Source organism: Triticum urartu, chromosome 5A (assembly GCF_056163025.1).
Source record: "Triticum urartu cultivar PI428250 chromosome 5A, HENAU_Tu73, whole genome shotgun sequence".
NCBI classification, from domain to species: domain Eukaryota; kingdom Viridiplantae; phylum Streptophyta; class Magnoliopsida; order Poales; family Poaceae; genus Triticum; species Triticum urartu.
The window spans coordinates 520,046,858-520,056,624 of record NC_141877.1 but is presented as its reverse complement, the minus strand read 5'-3'; the positions used below and the strand labels follow the sequence as shown (position 1 = coordinate 520,056,624).

Genomic DNA, 9,767 nt, shown 5'->3' with positions numbered 1-9,767 from the left:
GGTCAGCTAAATTGCTCGAAGCATGCATGATAGGATGAGGCCATCATGTGGCTCGCCGTGTGTTGCAGCGCGAGCCTTTGCTCATTCTGGGCTATCCGAGAGCTACTGATTGGTCTCATCCGTTTTATTACTGTACAAAAATGGAGTAAAAACAGAGCTCGTGGTTCATGATTGGACAGCGATCGCACGTCTAACGCCCCGGCCCGTTCGTGTCCGTTTATTTTCCTTTTGGAGGGGAATTTCTGAATGCTAAAACTGTTCATTGGCGCCAGTCACCTACAGGACAAATTCACTCATTCTGGGCCGTTTGCCACGCAAACACGTCGTAACTGTTGAATATTCCGAAAAAACTACTACTATTGAGTATTCCGAATTTCCTTTTCGAATGTTATGTTGGATATACGAGTTGAGATGCTTTGCCCGGGCCAGTCTCTCTGCCGGGATTCCACATGCTATCGTACCATCCCTGCCCTGCAAATCCACTGCTTAAATCCGAATCCAGAAAAGCAGAAAAAGTTGTACCCATTACCCCACGAGCATTTCGTCCCAAAGTCTTCATGGACATTTTTTCTTCTCGAAATTGTACGAGCTCCATATTGATAAGCTGCAACCTATCGCTGTCCTCGTGGCCCTAACCCATCCTATCACCCTTTTCTGAACAAGGAAATAAATCATATTGTCCGTGCTGCCACCACCGCACCCACCCACCCACCAAACGCCAGTCGGATTTTCCCCCTAGCTTCCTCCTCCTTCCCCATAGACAACATCTCCACATGTCCATACATCCAGAGCTAGCTGACGCAGTCTGATATTTTTGGCGCCATTAATCAATCATCAGTCAACCAGCCCCGAGCTCTCTCTCTCTCGCTCGCTCGAGCTCACGCTCACGGCGACGACCACGACCACGTCCAGGTCCAGGTCAGAGCCGTTATTTATAGGAAGGAGGAGGGCCGGCCATGTCTTCCTCCTCTCCCCCCAATAGCGACGACAGCGGCAAGAAGCACCCGCTGGACGCCATGGGCGCCTTCTTCTCGGCGCAGGTGAACCGCCGCAAGCTGGTCACCACGCAGAAGCTGGCCATGTCCGAGCGCTGCACCTCCTGCGGCGACGACTTCCCCGGCTGCGCCCACCGCCCCGCCGACCGCAAGGCGTGGATGGCGGAGCTGGGGCCCGACCGCCTGCGCCTGCACCAGGTGGTGTGGCCGGGCACCCACGACTCGGCCACCAACAAGATCGGCATCCCCTTCATCACCCGCCCCTTCGCGCAGTGCCAGTCGCTCTCCGTCTACCACCAGCTCGCCCTCGGCTGCCGCCTCCTCGACGTCCGCGTGCAGGAGGAGCGCCGCGTCTGCCACGGCGTGCTCGCCACCTACTCCGTCGACGTCGTGCTCGACGACGTCCTCCGCTTCCTGTCCGAGACCGTGTCGGAGGTCCTGGTCCTCGAGATCCGCACTGAGTTCGGCCGCGAGGACCCGCCGGACTTCGCCAAGTACCTGGTGGAGCGGCTCGGGGAGCACCTGATCCCGCAGGACGAGGCGGTGTTTCACAAGACGGTCGCGGAGCTGCTCCCGCGGCGGGTGATCTGCGTGTGGAAGCCGCGCAAGTCGCCGGCGCCCGGGCGCGGCGAGCCGCTGTGGAGCGCCGGGTACCTCAGGGACAACTGGATCGACACGGACCTGCCGGAGACCAAGTACGAGAGCAACCTCAAGTTCCTGGGCCAGCAGCCGCCGGCGAGGGACCGGCGGTACCTGTACCGGGTGGAGAACACGGTGACGCCGCAGGCCGACAACCCGGTGGTGTGCGTGCGGCCCGTCACCAACCGCATCCGCGGCTACGCGCGCAGCTTCATCGCCGAGGCCTTCGCCAAGGGCCTCGGCGACCGCCTGCAGGTCTTCTCCACCGACTTCATCGACGGCGACTTCGTCGACGCCTGCGCCGGCGTCACCAAGGCCCGCGTCGACGGCGCCGCGTGAGATCAACGGCGTGCATGGCCTTGTGTAGTAATTAGAGGTGTGGCCGCGCGCGATTAGAGGGCTTCGTTAGTTCGTTCGTCGTTCGGGTTGTCTTTCCTTCTTTTCGTGGTGTGCAAAGCAGAGCAGAAAGCAGAGGAGCCGAAGCAGTGAAGCAGAGTGTGTGTGTGTGCGCGCGTCCGGGTGGGCATTCTTTGCAGGTAAAATTTGGGGTTAATGGTGTTGATGTTCGTGTGTGATGTTTTGTAGTGGATTGGGGGTCTGTAAATACGGTGATGGATTGCATGTGCAAAGGAATAAGCAAAACTGTTTGATGTGAATTGTTCCTTCATCTCAGCAGAGAAAAGTTTTCATGCAAAGTAGCCACGGGCAGGATAGTTAATTTCTAAAAAAGAACTTGATCATATATTACTTCATCTGTTCCTAATTATTTGTCTTTCTAGAAATTTTAACAAATGACTACATACAGAGCAAAATGAGTGAATCTACACTCTAAAATATGTCTATATATATTCATATGTGGTAGTTCATTTGAAATCTCTAAAAAGACAAATATTTAAAAGCAGAGGGGTATCCAGGATGGTTTTCATCGACTCTCAGAAAAAGAAAAAAAAGGGAAATACTCGCTTTTAGGTTGGCTTTCAACTGGCGGCAATGTCCTCTGCTGCTGTTACCATCGAAGTTGCTTGCGATCAAGGCAAGCGTTACGGTCGAGCATTTATTCGACAGGGGACACCTCCTTTCCACACTAACATCACATCAGGTCTATTTAGAAAAAATGAAAATCACACAGCATTTTTAACTTCTATCTTTTGCCCGTTTGATTTTTCCAAAAAAAAGGGTAACAAAGTTAGTATTGTATTTGCGTGCATTTGCTACGCCTTTGCTACTTGCAAGTTGCCTGAAAATACAACTTGCAGTCAGTCGATTTGGGAAGGGAGAAGATGGCATGGTGTTGCCGGGGACGAAGCGGCATCGTCGATGAAGGAAAATTGGCGGTTGACGGTGCGCGAAAGACCCACTAGTGTAGGATAGGATGTTGGATTTAGAGGGACAACCGGAGGCGACGACAGAAAGCATGGCTTTGGGAAGGCGGGGCGGTGAGGCACCGGCCACGATGGTGGGGAGGAAGGCGGGGAGGAAGAAAAAGACGATGACGAGACATGAGGAAGAAGTTGAAGCAATTTGAGTTTTCACACAACTATCAATAGAGGTTCAAGTTTGTGTACTGGGTGAAACTACATGCTTAATATGCTACTCCCACCCAAGATACCACCACACATGTGGCGAAGCTGCACCAACAACTTTGCTAGACACGAGCCACATGGCGTCCACTGGAACATGTCCCAATCAATCACCCGGTTAGGGTCTTTTCCCGTTATTAATTGTTTCTTATCCACGGCGAGCGCGACGCGGCAACCAACACGAAATAATCAGCAAGCTTGATCAACGTGTCATACGCGCCGTCGCCGGTGCTGGCTTTTTTTTTTTTGAGAAGAGTCGCCGGTGCTGGCTGGAATCGTAGGAAGGCGGTGTATGGCCAGAGGCCCAAGTATTTGTTGCAAGCCGGACTCAATAAAAGTATTTGTTGCATGCACGGCCCGTTTAGTTGGGCATGTGTACGCTTTTTGTTTTGCGGGTGACTACCTACAAACGAGAGTTATGTCTCGCATTAAGCGAGATTGAAGGAGCCCCGCTCGCTACAGTACTTGGATAAGCATATTCATTCGATCGCTCGTGTTTTCTTCGCTTCGGGTTTTTCTTTCGTTTTCTTTGATTTTCTTTATTTTTCATCGGTTTCCTTTATTTTTTATTTTTTTCTTCGATATATGATGTTTTTCTTTGTTTTTCTCATTGGTTTTCTTAGGTATACTTTGGCTTTTTCAACGGTTTTCTTTGTCTTTCTTTGTTTAAATATGTTGGTGGGACAAAAAAATGATGGGGGAGAATTAACCGGAGTGTGGCGAGACTATCAACTACTCCATTAAAAATAGAGATTAAATATATTGGTGGGACAAAAAAATGATGGAGGAGAATTAACCAGAGAGAGGCGAGACTACCAACTACTCCATTCGAAGTAGGGATTAAATATGTTGGTGGGATAAAAAAACGGTGAGTGAGAATTAACCAGCGTGAGGTGAGATTACCAACTCCTTTATTAAGAGTAGAGAAATCAGGTCAACGAAGTTTGTGTCATACTGATTTGATAATTGCAGTGATTGAATGACGAAATTCCTGGGGAAGCCTATATTCTAGATGTCTTAAAATGTAAAAAATAAACGGTCCAATCACTTTTTTTTAGCTTTTCCCTTTGCATCAAACACTACAGTTTTGTTAAATGTCGACTCAGAAAGAAAGGTTATGAAATTAATTTATGTTCAGAAATACAATACTCTGGGTACGATGCTGAAGAATCGATCGAAGGGGCGGAGTTGGGATGGTTCATACTCATACGGTGGAGCTGCCTGATGGGGGCAGCGAATGGCCAGTACCGGTGTAGTCTTGTACTATGAAATCACTAATTAAGAAGTACTCGTTGCAAAGAATACTCAACTTTTTCAGGTTGCGATAAGTGGCGCACATGCAGTCTGCCACTTGTCGTAACATGAGAGTTTTCCTTTTTTTTGTAGATTCGTTTATTCAAAGCATTTTATCTTTTAAACCGTGCGTCCAAATCTCGAATCGTTTTCATCATTGGATTCCTCGCGTCGAGATCTTTAAACTAGATCCCATGTTGATAGGTTTTGACGAACTTTTCTTTCATGAAAAAAACTGGACGAAAAAAACCTGGCGAAAAAACCGAACCGGGAGCACAGTTTTTTTCCCTTTCCAAAAGAGGCACGCCCGTGTCTCTCGCGAAATCACACCCGTGCCTCTTGTGGAAGCAAAACCGTAACTCTCGTGAAAGAAAAAAAACAAAAAACATGTTTTTTTCGTTTCCGAGAGGCACGACCGTGACTCTTGCGAAAGCACAACCGTGCCTCTCGCGGAAGCAAAACCGTGACTCTCGCGAAAGAAAAAAAAATAGAAAACGTGTATTTTTTCCCTTTCTGAGAGGCACGGCCGTGACTCTCATGAAAGCACAACCGTGCCTCTCGCGGAAGCAAAACCGTGACTCTCGCGAAAGAAAAAAATAGAAAACACGTTTTGTTTTTCCCTTTCCGAGAGGCACGGCCGTGACTCTCGCGAAAGCACAACCGTGCCTCTCGTGGAAGCAAAACCGTGACTCTCGCGAAAGAAAAAAAAACAGAAAACGCGTTTTTTTTCGTTTCCGAAAGGCACGGCCGTGACTCTCGCTAAAGCACAACCGTGCCTCTTGCGAAAAAAACCGTGACTTTCGCGAAAGAAAAAAAAGAAAACGCACTTTTTTCGTGCAAAAAAAATATTTTTTTTTCAAAAAAAATTTTGATCGAAAAGCTAAGGAAGACCGGGAGAAAACCAAAACGTCGAAAAAACCCAAAAAAACCGTTTAAAAAGTCGAAAACGCGTGCAGAAAAATAAAAAAAATCCGAAGGGAACATCCAGAGCGCGACACGTGGCAAATGGCTGAGAGCGCGCCAAATGGCGCTGATCGTTGCGAGACTTCTGAAAAAGCACTCGTTAACTAGTTGCTCCCCTTGTACTATGTGTTGATATACGGCTGCCGTGGGCCTAATTGTCAGGTGAGAGTTTCCTGGACGGGCACTGGTCCATCTGCCATGTTCAAAACGATGCATCACGCAGGGATTGCCTTCGTTCTAAATTACTGTACTTGTTTTAAATTTGTCTAGTTACAAAAAAGAACATGTCTAGATATACTTGTATTTAGAAAATTTAAGACAAGTAATTCGAGATGGATAGAGTATATCATAACCTAAATTGAAGGTCAAACCGATATCACGACGACATTAATATTATTATTCCAAATGAAAGTAGAATTGATAGAGCAACATTGATAAACACATTATGACTCGAGATCTTTGTATGGTGCTAGCAAGGCGATGCTGAGATTGATCAGCATGTCCAGTTGATGGCTTTCCTTGAGCAGCGCCTCCGCCCCCGGCATATCAAGAAGCGCAATTGCGCAGTAGCTGGAGACCTCGTACACTTTGTCCACACATTCGGGCAGCTTGGAGAATAGCGGCTTGTCATCGTCGTGGCCCGCGCTTCTTTCACCCTGGTAGTTCCTCATCAAGGCGTCGTAGAAGTTCAGGATGCTCGCAGTAGCCGCGTAGTCCAGCTCACAGATTCTGAGATGGCGTGCCGTCGACGATGTGCTGTTCTTGGTGTTATGCAACATTTTCTTGACGTTGCCACCGGCGGTGACAACGCGCTCCTTGAGGATGTCGACGGGTATGAGCGCTAGGTCGTGGAGGTTCTTGGCGTTGGCGCTTCGGTTGTCGGACTGGAGGGTCGAGATGCAAAATTCTTGGCTCACGTACTTGTCTCCTTCGTTGTGTCCGCGGGAGAAGTTCGAAACGTTCTTGCACGCTCCCACCATGAAGTCCGTCGGTTTGGGCTTGCCACCAACGTCACCACTGCTCTGAGCAGCGATGGCCGAGGAAAGAAGCATGATGACGATGGTAGAGAAGATGGTGGTGGTCATCTGTGATGCTTCCATTGCTGCAAGGCCTATGAGAAGCCTTGAATTGGCTGAGAGTGGCGGGGATAAATGGAAAAAAGAAACAGATGACTAAGGCAGAAATGGATGAATGATTGGATGGACCGAGGTGATATAGATCGGTATTTATATAGTTCACGAAGCGGGGTTCATACATGTAAGTATCCAGTTTGGCAGTGGATATCCAAATGATTCCACATATATGTACATATCTTCATGCTAACTTTGGATCTCCTGATATTAATGCACAGATATGTAGATATTTTGATGCTCATTTTGAATCTCCATACTGATGAAACACAGCTTGATCAAGGGTATCGAAACTATCATTGTTTGTTCTATGATTTGCTTGGCGGTTCATAAATGCAGTTTACAGCTTGACCATGGATATCAAAATGATTAGTGCTAAACTATGGACTAATATGTTGCTCCTCATTTTGGATCTCCTTGTATTAATGCCTTTTCAATTCATAAATATGATGAGGCTCATTTTAGATGTCCACGTATTAATACAAATGATTCTAACTTTCATTGAAGCAACACCTCTTGATCATGGATATCTAAGATATTGATTAATACGTCAGGGAAAACCCATCACCTTTCCATCCTTGATAAAAACAATTTTCTTCAAGATCTCAACTGCAAGAGGTTGCCGTTTTATCAGTACAACTATGCGGTGGGTTACATTACCTGGTAGTAGGTGTTGTGTGTTTGTGTCGAATATTTTGTATTAGTTGGGTTACGCTTGGACTTGTGTTGTAGTGTGGGTAGGATACGTGTAGTGTCGGAGTCGGACACGTTGTACTCTTGGCCTCTTATATATGAGGAGGCACCCCACGTTGTAAGCTGTGCCAAAATAATAGCATAGGCACGCAAGAGGGAGTTGGCGGCGTGTGCCGACGCCCAGGTGACCGGTGTGCGGTATTGTGAAGGTGTCACGGGGAGGAGCGCCCGTAGTCAGATTCCGAGGATGTAGCCATATCGGTGAACTTCGTTAACAAATCTCGGTGTCGTACTCGTGTGATTGCTCGGTCCTCGGATGATCGACGGAGTGCCTCGGTTTTATTCTAACAAATGGTATCATGAATTAGATTGTTCGGAGGCTGTGAATTATTAATCTAGAAAAAGTATCAAGTTCGAGATGCAGCCAGTTGCGGTGTGATTCTCGGCAAGATTGAAGAAGCGATCGCCAGAGTTCTCGGCGGGACTTGCAACAGCACGCATGGTGGCTGGCAAGACGTGCGGCGGTCGATCAGGTGCATCGATCGCGAGCGTCAAGCAACGCACGCGAATTGCGGCAGCAGCGACGCGGTCCAGCAGGCGGTGTTCTCGGCGACGGCATGATGTATCGCGTAATCAACAGATCGAAATCGGCGCAAGAGAAAATCCATCAGGGGCTACGCATCCATCGAGAGTAGAGGCTTTGGCAGGAAAGCAAATAGCTTAGCATACGGAAGTTGAGTCAAGGGAGCACTTCACGTGAAGACCAACTAGCTAGATTGCTAGTAGTAGACAGAGGTTTTGTTCTTGTACTTGAGGATCACTCGAAGACTGCTCGGTTATTTTTTACAGGGTCAGCTGTATAAAGAACCATGGCGCCATCGGATACCAGGTTTGAGGTGGAGAAGTTCAACGGAACTGGAAGCTTTAGGTTATGGCAGATAAGGGTGAAAGATTTGTTGGCACAACAGGGATGCTTGAAGGCGTTGTTGCAGGAAGCCAAGCTAGCTAAGATGGAGGCAGATGACGGGGAGGAGTTACAGTTGAAAGCAGTCGGGACTATACGGTTGTGTCTGTTGGACCAGGTTATTTATCATGTGATGGACGAGAATTCGCCGAACAAGATCTAGGACAAACTAGAAAGTCAGTTTATGTCCAAGACTGCGACAACCAAGGTGTATCTGAAGCAAAAGTTGTATGGGATGAAGATGCAGGAGGGGTCAGATCTTGTGGAGTATATGAACGCCTTTAATCAAGTCGTGACGGATCTAGCACGCTTGGGTGCAACAGTTGACGACGAGGATAGGGCAATTATGCTTCTTTGTTCATTGCCATGATCCTATGACCATTTGATCACTATTTTGACGCATGGCAAGGAGACCGTCAAGAATGAGGATATTACTGCGGCATTGCTATCTTATGATATGAGAAAGAAGAACGCGGTGGAAGTCTCTCATGGTGAAGGTTTGCTAGTGAAGGGTGAGGAGTGGCGGAAGGGATATGAGGCCGGAAAGAACAAGAAAAAGAAAAAGAATATACAGTGTCACAAGTGTAAGCAGTGGGGACATATGAGAAAGGACTGTTCAGAACTCAATGGTGGGGCAAGTGCTAATAAGGCAACTCATGATGATGACTCATACAGCAGTAGTGATGTTCTCATAGTATCAGACAGGCGGTCAACCAAAAATGAAGCGTGGATGTTGGATTCAGCTTGCTCTTTTCATGCGACACCCAACTGGGAGTGGTTCTCTTCGTACAAGTCTGGTGAGTTTGGTTTAGCCTATGTGGACGATGACACAGGTTATCGTGTTGCTGTAGTAGGTGACATCAAAATCAAGATGTTTGACGGAGTTGAACGGATGCTTCGGGGAGTCAGGCATGTGCCAGGGCTAAGGAGGAATCTAATTTCGCTTGGAGTTCTTCATGATGGTGGTATGGTATTCCGTTGTGATCGGGATAAGAAGACCATGAGAATCATGAAAAATGAGGTGACCGTGATAATTGGAAGGAGGACGGCTTCGTATCTTTACAAGTTGCAAGGAAGCACTATTGCAGGTGGAGTCACGGAGACTGAAGTTGCAGGAATAGCAGCGGAGTCTCATGGCGGCGGCTGGTCTGGGGCAGACTCGTCGAGTAGCTCTCAGTAAGCTACGAAGAATACAACACAAGTCCGGAGTACATGAAAGTTTGACACATGAACAAATTCAAGGTGGTAGAGAATATTCGCCAAGGTGGAGTTTGTTGTGTTCGTGACGAATATTTTGTACTAGTTGGGTTACGATTGGACTTGATGTTGTAGTGTGAGTAGGATACGTGTAGTGTCGGAGTTGGACACGTTATACATTTGGCCTCTTATATATGAGGAGGCACCCCACGTTGTAACCTATGCCAACATAATAGCACAGGCACGCAAGAGGAAGTCGGCGACGTGTGCCGGTGCCCGGGTGACCGGTGTACGATATTGTGACGGTATCATG

General features: G+C 47.8%; 2 protein-coding genes across 2 annotated transcripts; one reads left to right on the top strand and one right to left on the bottom strand.

Annotated features, from left to right (window-relative positions):
• Positions 1–699: 699 nt before the first annotated feature.
• LOC125510157 (uncharacterized) lies at positions 700–2,290 on the top strand. The gene has a single exon (XM_048675249.2). It carries the CDS (start codon positions 957–959, stop codon positions 1,971–1,973), a length of 1,017 nt encoding a protein of 338 aa, XP_048531206.1. The 5' UTR covers positions 700–956; the 3' UTR covers positions 1,974–2,290.
• A 3,556-nt stretch (positions 2,291–5,846) lies between these two features.
• LOC125556459 (uncharacterized) lies at positions 5,847–6,689 on the bottom strand. The gene has a single exon (XM_048719188.2). It carries the CDS (start codon positions 6,568–6,570, stop codon positions 5,914–5,916), a length of 657 nt encoding a protein of 218 aa, XP_048575145.2. The 5' UTR covers positions 6,571–6,689; the 3' UTR covers positions 5,847–5,913.
• Positions 6,690–9,767: the final 3,078 nt, after the last annotated feature.